The 17,272-nt window shown below is 38.4% G+C and overlaps 1 protein-coding gene across 1 annotated transcript in view; it reads right to left on the bottom strand.

Moving 5' to 3' along the window:
* Positions 1 to 17,272, bottom strand: part of LOC124296969 (uncharacterized) — a 127,513-nt gene that overhangs the window by 22,893 nt on the left and 87,348 nt on the right. The window contains exons 3-4 of the mRNA XM_046747475.1: positions 14,342 to 14,461; positions 8,610 to 8,745 (exon numbers count right to left, since the gene is read on the bottom strand). Coding sequence (XP_046603431.1) covers positions 8,610 to 8,745; positions 14,342 to 14,461 — 256 coding nt within the window. The remainder of the gene's footprint in view (positions 1 to 8,609; positions 8,746 to 14,341; positions 14,462 to 17,272) is intronic.

Genomic DNA, 17,272 nt, shown 5'->3' with positions numbered 1-17,272 from the left:
ATAGAAAGTTTAATCCTGCATCGTCCTAAAATCAAAATAATAAGTTATATTAAATTTATTGGTAGCAAAAATACCTACGTTGCAAAATATATTCCGAAATATTTCAATACACATCTTTGACCACGTAAATCTTAGCAGCATACCCATAATGAAAATTGGAAATCGTTATATCGGATACGTATCGTAGGTTGAATTAGTTTCAAAATGTCTAACACAAGTTCTCTACCTTCCCCTTATCGCGAAGGGGTGAAAATTATACCATTCTACCGATTGTCCTTCAAAGGACCCTGCGTCTTTCAAAAAATCACCATGGCTGGTATGTACGTACAACGTGGGCAACGAGTGAAGAAAACTCGAGTTGGAAATAAATAACTGCGTATAAATGAAAGGCGTTTCAAGAGAAGAAGGGAATTTGCGAATAATTAGACCCCTAGATTCCATGGCAGCGAGCCGGAATAAGCCAGTAAGTATAAGTGCTATGAGAGAGAGAGAGAGAGAGAGAGAGAGAGAGAGAGAGAATGAGAGAAAGAGGGAGACGAGGAGGGGGAATGATGGAGGAATAAAATTACTGGAGTAAGTAATTTGAGGACCGGGCAAGTAATTGCCACTCAAAACGTTCAAAGGCGACGCAAGTTCGACTTGCAGGCGTTCTGCACGCGTCTTTTTGATTCACCACTTTTTAACGTCGCGTATACGCGACGCAGTTTCCTTGTACGAAATTATTCTTGCGCACAGCGTTTACCTGCAGCTTTCCCCGACGAACGCCATTCGAAGCAGCGAATCTTTGCAGCATCTTCAAAGGCGAAGATCACAGGGGGAGATTTTCAAAGAAGACGCATCTCGTCCGCGTTACTTTGTAACTCTCTATACTTCGCAATCAGACTCCGATGCCCGGTGACGAAGCTTCAATCGTCGTTCTAGCACAATTTCTTTGACGCGTCATTCTAGGATAGAAATTGCAGTCATGAAAATGATACGCTCATTTCCGCGATCCTTAAAACGATATCAATAATCTCTGATAATTTCATTAAGAAACGGTTCAGCAGTGAGCAGCTTTTTCTAACAGACGTCAATACTTCGAAATATGTCACACTGATACTCGCGATTTTTAATGACTTGCGATAATATTTGCAAGCAATTATGTAGCCTGTGAAACTTGGTTCTTGAAAAGCACACGATTTCAAGAATTTCGAGCAAAATCCTGAGGGAGAATTTTAACAGTTTTCTACAAGTCTTTTACTCATTTCTGAATGTTACACACAATCTTAAAGAAGTTCAAAAGTCTGACACCCAATTTCCGGTATTTAAAATAATCTGGAAAAATATTTGTACATTTCCAATACTTAAAGGAAATGACAATAGTGCCGAATGATTTTCGAGGATTTCACAACATTTTATTGAATTTTGGAGATTCGAAAAGGGTCGAAAGATTGCACAAAATTTCAGTTTCCAAATGATGGCATAGAGTTTTGAAGGTTGTGCAAGATTTAACAGAATTTCAATTATATTTTTATAGATGAGAAAATTGTTATTCCAACAAAATATTTATCGCGTTAAGAGAACTCGGAACATAAGATTTCAGAGATTTTCACAGATTACTAGACTGAATGCAACGTGATTTGAAAATATATTGTTCATTTTCTGGATATGCCAATTATTTCTCGAGATGATGAAAGACATTAAGAAAATCTTTATTCATTTACCTAATTTCGATACATTACACTTGGAAGAAATGTGAAACATAATTCAAGAGTATAACTAAACTTATTTGAAATTACCAACTCGATCCGTTCAGCCACCTTTTCTACTAAATCGAGAGACAATATCCTGAATAACAACAAAAGGAAAATCCGAAATACCACATTCAGTTGACATTAATTTTACGATTTTTCAATAATTTCCTCCAAAAGCTTCACGATAGTAAAATTCGCAAAAACGCGAAGCAGGAAATCTGTCTAAAGATCTGCAACAAAGTACAAAAAAGCTCGATAAAATTCTAGGGTCTCCACAATACTCCGAAAAAATCCTCGCGTATCAATTTTTGATTTTTCGTCAACGTGATCTGAATTCCAGGCAACAAATGTCGCCGCAAAACGAACCAGACATAAAAAAAAAAAACTTTGCCGGGTTGGTGGACAAGGATCTGAATGCAGATAAGCTGATGGACTGCTGCTCGTAGTAGTCGAGCAACCGCGAAACTGCATTGTTAAATTGCGTTGAATTTTAGTGCCAGTAAAATCAATGTTAGTCCATCGTTAGGGTTTGCCCACTGTATACCAGGAATTTCGAGTGACTGTCGGGGGTAGATTATGGCCCTTCAGGACCCCCCCACCCTTTTCCACCCCATAAGCCCCCCCCTCCCCCCCCATCCCTTCGACGCTGCTGCCCCTATCAATGGGCATTGCTCAATTGAAATCTACATCGGTGATCACGTGAAACATCGCCGTTTCCACAGAGGGAAGCTACCGCCTGCAGCACCCCCCCCCCCCCCCCCCCCGCCTCCTCTTGCAAATTCTCTCCGTTGATGCAGCTGCACGGATTTGAATTTTTTCGAAGTATTCGATGGCATCTTCGTAACGATATGCAGCGGGTAAACGTCTGGATATGTATTTGGTAAGGCAAAAATGATCAGATTCAAAAATCCGTGTAACGAGATTCGGGCTTAAAGCGTCGTGCTTGCGATGCTGCAGGGGGGAAAATTGTTGTTCGTGTAATATATATTTGGCGAATTTTTATGGGAGCAGCAAATACTGTGATGTAATTGATGTTAAAACCAGGTTATAATTGTTTTTTGATTTTTACTCGGGCGACTTGTAATCACTTGAAAAGATCGCATAAGAAGTTTGAAATCTTATGAGATGTTACGATATCATACGATTATATATTGGAACCTCTAAAACCTTGGAATTTTTTCGATGCAATACCATTTTTCGACAATTCGGGAAATGAAATCCGAATAATTTTTGTAGCGATGAAGCTCTGAATCCGATGGTTTTAAATTTCAGATTCATGCAATTCCCTTTCACCCTCCTTCGATAAAAAAAAAACAAAAAACCCAATTTCTCGCTGAGTGGAAATTTCCCGATATTGGTTTTATTGGTTACCTCGAGAATCTTTTTTTATCCTCCTCTCCTTTCGCTTATACACTCTAAAATTTTCGTTGAACAACCAAAGTTAGAGAAAAATTGAGTATAAGTAACGATATTTTGAATAATACTCAATGATTTAAAATTGTTAAGTCTACGTTGAACTTTAGATTAAACTGCATTAGACTACAATTTTTGACCCGCGTGGAATTGAAACAATGAAAATAAAAATTAAGCTCATCATTTTCACCGCATCATTATCTTGGCTAATTCCATAACAAAGAAATTCTTTCAGACGTTGCATGTATAGCACGTTCCGCGAGCAATTTCCAGCCGTTTTACAGTGATCATAAATTACATTGTCGGGAGTATTCGTGTAAAATTAATCGTCAAAATAATATGAAAATTAGCGCAGTAATGCTAATTATAATTACTATGCGCAAATTAATTCAAGGGCCTTCTCTCTCATTCTCGTCAAGGATTATACGAAGGGTTGAGAGTCTAATCGAGCTTGCGTCGAGCCTCCGACACTTTTCGAGGGTATATCTGCAAATTAGGCTCGGCGATTTTTCGAACCACCGAGAAGTAATATTCTGCGCATTATTTTTTACACAGAAAGGATTCTCGACCCTTGCTCATTAAGTAATTAAAATCACGACATATATAGGCAAATTATCCTTCAAAAGTCTCCGCGCAAAATTTTATATATAAGGTATTCCACGCCAACTCGACAAGTGATTTTTCCCCACCACTTTTCATTTCGTTCATAATTTTTTATGCGATTGTCCCAACTCTAGATAGCACTGCTTAATTATTTCAGATTTTTAACTCCGATAGTTATCTTTTTATATGTATATTCAAGGATCAGAACAGAATTACATTTTTCATATTTTTGAAAGAATTCTCAAAAATTCTTCGTCAAAGACGATCATACGAGACGAAATCTGGAAGTATCCAAGAAGAATTTAGGAATTTTTATTTATTTTTGAAATAAGTCAAATGAATGTAAAAAGGATAGTTTCTACTTCCGGATTTCACCTCAAATGATCGCTTTTTATCCGAAGAATTTTTAAGAATTTTTTCAAAATTTTCACGAACGTTGTCCTGTTTTGACCTTTGAGAATTTATATGAAAAAAAATAACGGTTGCGGAGAGAAATATGAAATAATTCGCTATTCAGAGTTGGAACAATGGTATAAAAAACGATGACCGAAATAAAAAAAAGAATACCTAATATATTTCTCAAGTTTCGACAGTTGAAGTTTTTTTTTGTAGGTATCCTCGAGCCTTTTAGTTTCGAAATGCGGTGTAAAATTATTCTTGGTAGCACAGCAACGCACTTTTCTCATCAATTTATATCTTTACATCGATGATTAATTTGTCTGGGCCAAAACGGAACCCGCGGCGCAGGATATGAATAAACGTTACACGCATATATCACGCAGCTTTTCCCACCGCGTGCATCGTCGTCGTGCGAATTCCACGCGATAATAAATTCGTCAATACACGTACGTACCTCAAGCATGTACGTGTATCTATGCCTACGTATAAATCCTATATACCCACACTGAGGAAAATTTTATTCGTATAGTAACTAAAAAAATTCAGTAAAGCAGATGTCGTTAAAAAAAACTGTTTGAACATTGTTGGAATTAGGAAAAACGAGGTACGCGTAATTATTTTGCGCTATCGCCGATCCTTTTTTGGTAATTGCAACGCAAAATCAGTTTCTGAGGTTTACTCTACTTTTTTAGTTAAATAAGGCTTTAACGTCAATTTATTGTTGCACAAGCATTAAATTTTCGCAACGGTTGCAAGAAAATATAGCAACAATTATCGTAACGAGAAAGAATAGTAACGGATACTAGACTTTTCGGTAACAGCTAGAAAACTAATTTTCATTTTGTACTTAGAACTATATTTTTCGATTGTGGTAAAAAATAAAAACAGTCAAGGACTGAGCGGTAACTGGAACTAAAAATTTCTCTCGTTGCATGTATGCACATACCTATAATATTTACTTACATGGGGTTAAAAATTCAAGCACGAACAACCGTTTGACCATGTATACATACATGAAGAATCCGGAGTTTCACTCTTTATATACGTTAGTTTCCCTCAGAATTCGATCGCGAGAAATTAAGCAGCGCTTGCCCTTAAGCATTCACGACAAAGATGCGCCGACTTCTTCGAAGTATTCCGCCATCGTCGCAACTCCAAACACTCGCGATGATAGCCTCGCGCTTTTCGTCTTTCTCCTTAAAAATCTTCGCTGTTCGCCAAGATTTATTGAAAAACCAAAGCGACGCGTCGTACAGATTGGATAGAAAACCGTGTTGCTGACAGTTTGGAAATGATAAAGTTTCGCGAAACGCGCTCGGAGATATAAAGTGAATGAAGTGAGACGTGGAGCGATGGGAAATCGCTATGAAAACTATGAAAACAGCGTATAAACGTAACCTTGGTGAATAAATATTTCTTGTGTAAAATTTTCATCAAGGTAACTCCAAGTATGAAAAAATTCAACGAATTAATGTACAAAGATTCTGCAGCATTGATGAGAAGGAAATTTTCTGTTCACCGCTTCTTGGTAAAATTTTGCTGAACGTGAAACTCGGAGGTGAGTAAACGTCGAAGCGATTAAAAGGAAAACCTTTAACCGAAGGGTTCAATTAATTCGGCAGTTTGTACTCCTTGAGGGTTCGAAAACTTGAGCCGGCTGCTCCAACCCTTTGCTGGTTCTACTGACGACTACTAGCCAAGCGATTTGCATGGAATGAATTCTAGTCTGCGTATTGTTAACTATCAAAGGAACGAGGAGTAAGCTACGCGTCGTTAATTTAAACGAACGATCGAAAAAACAATGTTCTTGAGAATATTTTTAAAGCCCTTTACAACTTCAACTTCATTTGTTCGATGCATTACTGTGATATTAAAAATGTCAATGAAATACCCGACAGCTTATTTTACATTTTTCAATAACTGTAAACGGCTTTTAATTTGGGCTTTGTATGAAAAATCATTTCCAATTTTTATATGTGTATCCGGTATCTATACAGAAACCTGGAATAATTATAGGATACTTTATTCTTCTTACTTTTTAAAGGATAAATGCGAATCATACATGCAATCGGTTTTCAATTATTTCCAAATTCGTCTATGAACCTTAATGTAGGTGATAATACATGTTAGACTTTTTAATCCAATGTAATTGCTTCAAATATATATATAATCGCCTAAAACAATGCTATTCACTTATTTTTGGGTTTCCTGAGTATTGCACATACATAAATTTTCTTCACACATAGACCTAATTGATTTTTCAGTTATGAATTGATAATAATTGATGTTGAACTGGCTGTCAAATCGTTAAAAAACATTTTTTTAATATAAAAATATATTTTAAGACTTTCAGGTTCAGCCATTTTTAAAATACATTTGTGCAATCGTATCAAAAATTGGCGTCGGAACATTGTGGAATTTTCTACTGATTTGTTACTGCAGTTTCAGTTGAATTTCATTCATTTTATCAAGATGATGAATTGCATTTTGCCATTAACAGAATACGTTTTCTGAGATTTCATTGTATTCTTTAATAATTGTTCATTTGAAACCTCATGCCTTCAAAATAATTTACGAAGTCGTAACGAACATTTCCAGGATCAAGAATGCTAAAAGGGCATTGAAGATATTTAATTAAATTCTTTCGGTTTATTCAGTGGTATAAACCAAGTTTACGAATATTTCTCATTACCATGTTTTCACAAAATATGAAATTTATCACTATTGCTGTTAAAAATGTTTAGTAAAAATTTTTGATTTTCACGATGTACGGGGCTATTTTTTTTTTCTTTTTATTACACACAGATTCGGTTAAATAAAACTTCGCAAAAGGACGGAGAATATGTGGTGACCATGGAAACAAGAAGGATAAAATCTCGATTGAAACGGTTAATAATAAAGCTATTCGTCCCGCTCTTTAAGCCCCTCGAAAACTTTACAGACTGTATGTATCGAGGAAGAGAAGCCAGAAGGGCTGAACGGTTCGATAACAGGGCGAGTTTAATTAAATATCGCAGGACTTGCAGTAAGGATAATGACAAAGGGCAAAGGGTAGACGGTGGGTGATGAGTGACGTCACGAAGGTCAAAAAAGGAAAGATTTAATTCTATGCCGTGATACTTTTGAATCCCCGGTAGAAAAATAATTCATTTTTACCGTGCTGATTTTGAAAAATTTTGCTAACCATACATGGTTAAATATCGCTGAAATTCTCTAGACTAGCTCTTCCGGAGCGAAAAAAATAATATATATATATAGCATTCCCACTTTTTGCTTACAATTCAAGACTTGATCGTTGATGAAACGTGATTAAACGTCAATCACGATCGCGTCATAAGATACGGTGATTAGAATTGGGTGTATTTTGTCACCACATCCCTGAGCAAACAATCCGGGTAGCGTCGCTCGATTCTGCCTGCTGTATAAGGTGCAAATATTTGCAGGGGCTAGAGGGCAGTATTTGCTGGTTTAAGGCAGGCGAATTACGCGGCCATGAATACGATAAGAATGGAAATTGTACCGTGTTTGTTCGGGACCTGAATCAGCTGCCGATTTACATACTTGGTTTTACACGTACGCAAAAATCTGCTCACTGGACAATGATACGAAGAGAATTATCCCGTTGCAAAAATCTCTCAAACACTTCGCCGAAGAAAAGAATTAACTGAAATGTTTCAGCACTTTAATTTTCAACGCGTTTCAGCGGACTTTATTGCGGCTGAAGCAATTATAGGATTTAGATTGTGACATTCTTCGTGTTTTTTAAGTTTTTAAAATCGTTTCTCAATATCTTATGATACAACTATTCAGCCTGTCATGTATTAAAAATTACTATACGACATATTAAATGCAAAAGCTTGGCTAATACTTTGGCTTTCGTCATAAAAACTTTGAATGATGAAAACGTGAAAAATAAATAAACGCTTTCCACACGATAGTTCATACAAAGTAATTAAGAATCTTAAAAACGACGAATCGATTGATTTAAAAGAACAATTAAATCTTATTTTAAAATCGCGAATCGTGAGAATTGAATAAATTCCCAATTTGAAAACCAGGACAAAATAAAAAAAAAAAAAAAAAAAGAAAACCGTACATCACAAGTGAGTTGATAAATATTTGAAATATATTACTCGAATTCATGAAGCACTCTAGTGTTGTGCAGCTGCGACTAACAATTCGGAAAAAAAAGATCTAAATTAACGTGCAGTAACGATTTTTCCGAGGAACTATCGGACAAACATTTTTCAAATTCTGGTAGAGTCCGCCAATTACCAGGAGTTATATTAGACCAGGGAAAATGGCGCGTAACGACAAAGAAAGTCTCAAAACACGCTTTCTTTCTTTCAGTCTTTTTTTTTTTTTGGTTCAACGAATGAGAAAGTTTCGCATTTGGACGCAAAAGAAACTGCAAAAGTAAACAAAAAAAAAAAAAAAAACGTACGCAAAAAAATTACTCACCGGTGTAAGGTCTGCAGTAATCTCGGTTGACCTTCGCGTAAAGTTTTGGCAATGAAAGTTCCTCACTCGGTTCAGAGTAGGCTTTCGCTCTGCTGTCTCTCGGATCACTGTACTCTTCTACAACCTCGACTTCCGCCTGAAACGGGATGCAAAACTAACGATAAGCACGAGATATTCTCAAAACATCGATTAGAATTTTTTTAATACCAAAGTGAAAAATTGAAATTAAAAAACTAAGGTTCAAAATATCAACCCTCGAGGTGATCGACAAGAATTTCATTAAATCATTCTTTTCGTCACGTAATAGAAAGTTGGCAATCGAAAATCGAAAAAGTTGAGTTGTCAATAAATTTTAAGAGATCATGTTTTTCTTCCATTTTTATTTAAATGCCCAACTAGTATTCTTTATCAAGCAGGGTTCGTTTTGTTTGTGAGTGTGTTTTATCGAATTCGTCAATGATAAAATTTCAACGACATTAACACGATTTCGGTTCGACCATGCCTCTATCAATCATAATTATCTATAACAATTCAACGTACAATACTTCTCGTTCAAGCAACGAGCCACGAGGAGAATATTCATATCAGGCAATTTGCTAAGAATTTATTTACGGTTGGTTATGTTTTATTTAAAAATGATAGAACGAACACTGATTGCTCCGGATTTTTTATCAGTTAAAATGTTCTCTTCATCGTCTTAACGAAACATCATTTCAACAGGTAGATTCGACTTGATTGACCTCGTTCCGAGCTTTTGCACCGTAATTTTACCTTTTTCGAAAACTTTTTGTTGAGTCTATACGTCCGCCGCATCCGTAATAAGTCGCTTTATGTCACCGATAATAGCCGCAGGACTTTCTTGGGCTACGAAAGATATTATTTTTTTCGGCTAACAATGCTTAGGTACATAAGGGCTACGAAAGAATCGTGCGTTTCGTATCGGTATGAGATTCGATATACGGGGATGCGTCTTAGCGATTTCACAGACATCGGGCATCAACGGTGGCCATCTTTTACCCCGACAAAAGGTATGTGAGTCCGCATTGTTCCGATCACCGTGTTGTATACATGTAGGTATGTATGAATAGCCATATGGCAGTTTATATGATATGTATTTCTTAATAATAGGAAAAAAGAAGAAAAGGAACACATAACGGAAAGGAAAAAGCAAAGAAAAATGAGCCTCGAATGCCTGCTGCGAAATCGATTTCATTGGGAAAAAATGTACGTGTAACTTTAATCATGAATTTACTTATTGAGAGAAATTTCTATGGTTGCGGTTATCGGACAAATAGATGTTAAAGTATTGTTCGAGAATAACTAACACCGGAGATCTTGGACTGTTTAAAAATTAGTTTTGTAACGTTAATCACAGAATTTCGTACGTGATGATATTATTTTGAAAATTTTTTATAACTATCATTATTCGTACTACATTTTCTTGTAACTATTGCGATCATTTGATGTTGGTGGTATAACGATACCTATTTAAAGTAATAATAATAACAACAACAACAACAAAAACAACAATAATAATAATAATAGTAATAATTTAGTAACTATGACAAGTAAGGTTGAGACTTCGATAAATAAAATATAGATTTTCGATCGAACGAACCGTTCTGGACATTAGAATGAACTAACCGTTGTTTATCTTTAAATATTGAAAAATTTTTAAGAGCTCCAGGGGTTGATTAAGAGCAAATTTGCGTACGTGGGTGAGAGAGAAATCGTGAGAAGGGGAGAGTATTAACGATATACGTAACGACCTCAGCGTCGAGTGTAAGGCTGATTTCATAGAAACGCAACGATAATCAACGACATGAAAATCGACGACGCGGTAAGTTAGATTGGTAAGGATGAGCTGAGGGGGATAAGGAGGGCTGGGGGTTGAAAGGCGGGGGGTTGAGGAACATCCGAGGAAGACAAGCACCTTAAATTGAAAGAGAGACCGGAATTGGAATTCCCTCGACAAACTTATTCAGCGTCGCGTCGTCGCTTTGCCGTTGCGTCTCCTTCTTCGACGCGTTAATTCCGATTGGCCTGTAGTTATGAAACGGAGGGATGGGAAAAAAACTGGGAGGGGAAAAAAAAAAAAGAAAAGAGGATAGAAAAATAAGAGGCGAAAAACACCGCTGTGTACTTTTCCATAATTGCGAATGATCCGCGGGGAAATTTTCCGTCTGCAGGCAAACAGGGGAAATTCGTGTTAGTTCCCAGGATCGTTTCGCCAACTGTCGAATTTAAGGATACGGGTGCAGGAAGCTGATCGGTCCTGCAGCCGATACGGATCAGGTTAAATTAAAATTAATCAAACATCTGGGAATTCGCGATGTGAGGATAGGTAATTGAAAATTCGTCGTCCAGACTGTGTGCTGAACATTTCGCAGACCGAGTGCAGGTGGAACTCGATATATGTACCTGTTTCTTTACTCTGTACACTCACAATCGGATCAACAAACATATTACAAGGATTACACAGGAAAATTGGGATTTGATCGAAAGCCGGCTGCTGATAAAAATCTGATAAAAAATATTTATTTCTCAAGTGCTTTAACCGGTTTTTATCATACGGTGCGAAAAGGTAGGTAATTGAATAAATATATGCGCCGATTGTTAAGAAAGTATGAACGAGTAAGAGATTGAGAATGTGGATCAATACTGGGAATTTACATCTTAGGAAGTAATAGTTCAATTCGATTGAAGTTTATTTTGTTAAAAAGTACGGAGATCGAGCTTCGTTTGAATAATTTTTTTTATTCCGTAAATTTATAAGAATCATTGTTACTGACAATAAAGTCAACCATTAGGCTCGGTGACATGTTTTGCGGTACTCACGATACCTTAAAAAAGGTTGGAATAGATTGTGATCAAATTTAGAAATAGTATTCTTAAATAGTTGATGAGGATGAAGTTAACGATAAATCAGGAGAAGAAACTATTATTGGGCAATTTTAGGATTACTTTCAATTAGTTGGTTTTTCAGAATCAGTGCATATTTCGTTTATAATCGTTTACTAAATTTCGGAAAGTCAAAAAGGTACGGATTAGCGTCTTTTTCCTGAACATGCGTCGTTACAGTAACGTGACTAACTTCATCCTCATAATAGTTTTCCCGTTTTTGCCACGATGCCATTTTTTCCAATGTCTCACATTTTTACGGTTAGTTAAATAAATAAGTAAATTTTGAGGGAAAAATCGAATTTCAAATACAAACGCTCGCGATTTTGCCGAGAAAAAAAGAAACGGTTCGTCGCAAAGAGGATAAACTATGTCTCCAGATTTCAAGCAAATTCGGAAACCGCAAAACATACGTTATTGTCAATAAAAATGCTTCTTATCGGTTCATTTTAATTAAAGGAATGTAAATGAATAAATCGAATTGGATCATTAGTTGTCGAACTATCGACTATCGAAATTCAACGCTTTTTTCAGCCGTATACTCCTATACATACTATTACTACCCTCTTAACTGAGGTGGGAAAATGAATTTGAGAGAATTCCATTTGCGACTAGAAACGATTTATCGCAGACTCAGAATTTCACACCTATTACAATTACGAGTGCAGCAGGTTCGGAAGTTAGCTGCAGCATCGCGAAGGTCAGTCGAGTGTATTTAACAGCAGTTTACCGGTTTGATATAAAAACACGTCGGAGTTGGCGTTAAATCGACTATAAACGGAAATATAATCCTATGTGAAATTTATGGGGGATACAAGGGGCGGTAAAATCACGGTCGTTCGAATGGCGCGAACTACCGTAGGAATTTACCCTCTCGTACTGTCAGGCTTTGTTGACGCTTATATCATAATCCTATTGATTTATCCGGGACTTTGAGCCACGATTATCCAGCCACTGCGTTATAATTGGAAACGATTATGAAGCCTGTTAATTGCAAAATTCTCACTAACCGCGACGGCAATCATCCCCAATTTTCAAAGCCAATTTCCAGCGATCGATAAACTCAAAACTCTGAGGAGAGTTTTTATTGCAACAAACTTGTCTCCAGGTACTGAGTAGAGATTCACGAAATGTTTCAAGGGGACACATACACGTATAAAGCGTGAGAAGTTTGGTTGATCGATAATCGAAATTGCAAAGTGAACAGCCTGTGTTAATAATCAGAATAAATCTGTGAAACAAAATGAAATATCGAATGAAAAATTTGACGCCAATGTTTAGTGGGATTAAAATGATACCAACAATTTATGCAAAATTAGAATTAAATAAAATCATTAATAAGAGAAAGGAAGCACAAAGCGAAAATTTCAACGTCCGAATAACGTTTTTTAACACTCAATTCATGTTTTATTCCCTTCCAAATCTCCACGGGTACGAGATCAAATCGTACTTCGAGCGATGGATTTCTGGTGTGCAACGTACGAATTTAATATATTCGCATGAATATATTCAAGGTGAAAGTTTTTTTGACAAGGGAAGAGAACCGATGCGGTCGAAGTTTTCGGAGTGCGCGGGGTACATTGTAAAGTGATAAATGTGTGAGACACTTAGCGGAGAGCCAGTAGTCTCGGGGTAAAATCCAGCTCCGTGTATTAAGTGGGTCTCATCGTGTACTGCAGAGTGTCGCCGCGCGATTATTCACCCACTTGAGTCAAGTGCCACCGCACAGGGATGAAACAGTGTATCCTAGAGTGGAACCAAACTTTTGTCCCTTCTTACTCCGTCGCTCACGTTTCTCTCTGTCTTACCCTGGCCCGTCATGGCCTCATATCCATCTTTGTCTGCTTCTCCCTAACATTCTCATCCCTTTACGAGCTGCTCCTCCGAACAATCGTCAAGTTCTTCACCAAATTGCGAAAAGTTTTATCCGACAGTCGAGAAGAAGCTACGGGGATGGGACACGCGTCGAAAGATCACTTGGTAAACTTGAAACAACAAACTTTCTACCGGGTATTTTCATTTTACAAAACTGAAGCAAAGTGGAGGGTGCAGACTCGCGGAATCGGAAGACGTAATTCCGTCGATTTGGTTCATGTGACGTTTACTAAACTTATTCGCATTCAATTTCACTTCACGAACTGTCATACAACTATCTAACAAGCGAGTCACTGGATCGGGAATATCGAAATCCATTAACTGATAGTAACTACGCAGTGAGACAATAGTCTGATAAACACTGAGGCAAAGCTGAGATCAGAGTCTGAAAGAATAAGGTCAGCCTTTCGAGGTCTGCGACGAGGGAAATCTCATGACTGGAAATTGCTTCGTTGAAGAATTGACCGAGAGTTAAGGGATTGAGGATCGCGGCAGCTGAGAGACCACTTCAGGGAGGAACCATTTGGCGGAACTGCCTCCGGCAGGCAGACTGCCACCAGGTTCTCGGAGGTTCGTTCGTCGAGTACCGCCGACGCAATTATGCACGACGTCGGAAGTCGAGCAGGACACGGGACTCTCCATCCAACCCCGGCAAGTTGCGCAGCTGCAGTTATACCCTGGGGCCATTTTCTCACTCCCCATAATTGTGTCTACTCCTCATATAAAACTGAGTCCTGCACGCGGTACTCCCTAAGAATCAGGCAGTTATCCTCCGCCGTAGTCGTTGGATATTTCAAAAAGCGAAATGAGAGAACGGTGATGACTCTGCGCACATCCGATGTACGGTTTTGGTGGTAAATCAATCGAGGTTGCATCTTGCAGATCACATACAGCAGATCCAACACCGCATTCGGTGAGAAGCATGCGGTGCACAAAAAACTCAGTAACCTACTCACGTTTTCAGTGGTCGGACTTGGCAAGGCCCACTGGACGGTGGAAGTCGCTGCAGCAACGCTGGCGGGTCGTCGTTTGTTGACAAAGTCAACTGGCAGACTGTATTCATCGCACAAAGATATCTGGAACAGGCAATAAAGACACCAAGTTTATACACAATTGTCGTTTCCACACTCCTGAAACCGCGGGTAAAACGGAGCTGATAGTTTGATGATTCGGTTCTTTCGAAACTGGGTTGAATCGCACTGGTTCAAATCCAATTTGGGTAAGATGATGGACATTGGAGCTGGGCCGGAAGTGAATTTGTAATAAAGCCACCATCAAAAACGGTCAATAAGACAAAAGTAAAATGTTTTTCAGCGTTTGAAACTGTCTGCAGTAATTAAAACGCTACCACATCATAGCCGGTAGATTGTTGTGAGAACGTTTGCATTTTCATTGGAGCTGATGAGCACGGATCACGATTTCCGATAATCAGTATCTTCGAGCACCGAATGGAACATTCAAAACCCGGCAGCCTCGTCGATACTGATTGTCGAGTGCACAACACTGGCCGTGATGAGGAAATGGTTGAAAGCTCATGGGTGGCGATTTCGAGGCGTAAGCAAAGCATGGGGCTCATAGGCGATATTTACTGTCTGGCAGAGGTTCGATCAATCCCGTATACATACAAACGTACACATCTCTGTTTCCACGGATACGCGTGTGTTTCTGGGTAGGCATTCTACGTGTATTTGGGCGCGTGTAAAATCGAGACAATCGGGGAATCCCCCGGGGCGGCTTATCGCGAGGGGCTGAGGGACGAGGGAATAAGAGAGAGGAGGAGAGCAAAGGGGAGGCGAAACGGGAGGCAGGCTTTATTCCGCTTCGAGGCCCTATGCAAATGGCCATCGTTTATTGCAAGCAAAGAGAGTGCCGTATGAACCTGGGTGGCGAAGGGCGAGGGTGAGAGGGTGAGCAGCGGTGGCGGTACGGAATGAAACAAAAAACTGAAAAGAAAATATAAAAATAAAAGCTGTAGTAGGTACTGCTGGCTGTATCTGCCGACCAGTTTCGGGTATTTTTCATCATCATTGTTCATTTCATTCCATTTTTCCTGAGTTTTTTGTTTTCCAAACCGGAAAATAAGGAAAGCCAAACGGAAACACAGCACTGCCCACTTCAGCAGATCGTTATATTTGAACACTGTTCTGAATTTTACTGAATTCACCAAGCCTATTGAGTTTTAACTATGCTCACAGTAATAATTATACAGGGTATTGACAATTGGGGTAGATGCACCCTTTTTGACCACCTTAGTTACCGTCTGTGGTCGTCAATTGATCTATCGTGGCCATATCAATTACATGTAGGTAAGAACGTAGTCACAAATAGTACAAAACTGTTAAATCAGCTTTGATCATTGTTAACATTACTTTTTATACGATTTATTATCAAAGAGTTCCATCTAATATTATCTGCGGGACGTGTTTTCGAAATGAATTCGATAACTGGATGGATTAATAGCACTAGAAACAAGTAAAACATTTTACAAGGTTAGCCAAAAATGGTACAGTGGCCACAAACCGCGCACTTTTACCCTGTATAAAGTTTTCACAATTTCAAGCTCATGCTATTTTTTTCAGTTCCTTTGCGATACTTATCGTTTACATGGAAGAATCTTTCACCGTGTTTAGATTATAATGGCGGAAGAGATCACGCTAGGTATCATTTCTATACATGATAAGTCAGTAACAACTCCGAGAATAGGAGAAGTTTTGTTGATTAATGAACGCCATTCCACATCCAATCAGACAAGTGATCAGCGCAACCACATGGAAGCAACGTCAATATTGATATCGGTGTGAAGTTTCGATGGTTTGATATTGGTGGCATATGACACCCGAAATACCCCCAACCATAACGAGAAGTGTTTGGATCACGGCCTTCTATATAGGTCTGGAAACTAATATGGCTTCAAGGGGGAGGAGGGATGTCACTTACAATGACCAGCCATAACTAATCCGCTAGGTTTGCTACGGTGTCGATATCATGGTGCGATATAAATGGCATTATATATATTCGTCCCACGAATGCTTATCGCATGTGGGTACCTCAATCCCAGCGAACGTAATGGTTTAGACGTGACTGATGAGAGCGACAATCAGTTACCCCCATCATCAAGAAACGGCGGAGTTTCCACACCTGTATGCAAAACCGTGGTTTGAATACTGGTGTTCATGATTTCGATAAAAACTGTTCAAACAAAGAGGCGTCTGCTTCGACACAAAAGTTACGTCAGATGTTCCTCAAGAAACCAGTCGGCATTTGAAGAAAGTAATTGTTTGATGATAAATTCGACATCTTTCAGCATTACTTGTTTTCATCATTAGTGTTGGAGTAGTCAACTGTGTCACGGAACATCCGGAATGATAACTGACAGCGTCGATAAATATATGAACATGCTTCTTGTTTACTCGTTTGATTAGCTGCGGGGCTGTACCTATATTGATCGATTAATTGTAAGCTCCACCTATTTCCGGAATTTGTTTCTCTCTTGTATTGGTCCAACATTGTCATGGACATAATAAATTACTATTCTATTCTATTCTCTCTGTATTCATCGAAGGGGGATGATTTGCGAGTAGATTGATTGACACACGCAGCAGTTTCCGAGTTCACAAGGCTTTTTGTTATAAGTACCCATCTTACCTTCCGCGGCTTCTGTTCGTGATTGCTGAATGGTTCTTTCATACATCAACGTTTCCTCAGTTCTGCCTTATCCCTTCATTCGTCAGAAACCAAGCATAATCTAGGCCGTCGCGTTGCTCTAGAAATTCAATGGAGCATAGAGCACACCTACATCTACAGCGTCTTATTCGTCATCTGCCAATTCTATGATCTCCCCTCTGCCGCGCTAATACCACGTGCTTCAGGATGTCAAGCTAGACATT

Source organism: Neodiprion virginianus, chromosome 2 (genome assembly GCF_021901495.1).
Source record: "Neodiprion virginianus isolate iyNeoVirg1 chromosome 2, iyNeoVirg1.1, whole genome shotgun sequence".
NCBI classification, from domain to species: Eukaryota; Metazoa; Arthropoda; class Insecta; order Hymenoptera; family Diprionidae; genus Neodiprion; species Neodiprion virginianus.
The sequence above is the reverse complement of the archived record's forward strand: the minus strand, read 5'-3'. Positions and strand labels throughout refer to the sequence as shown.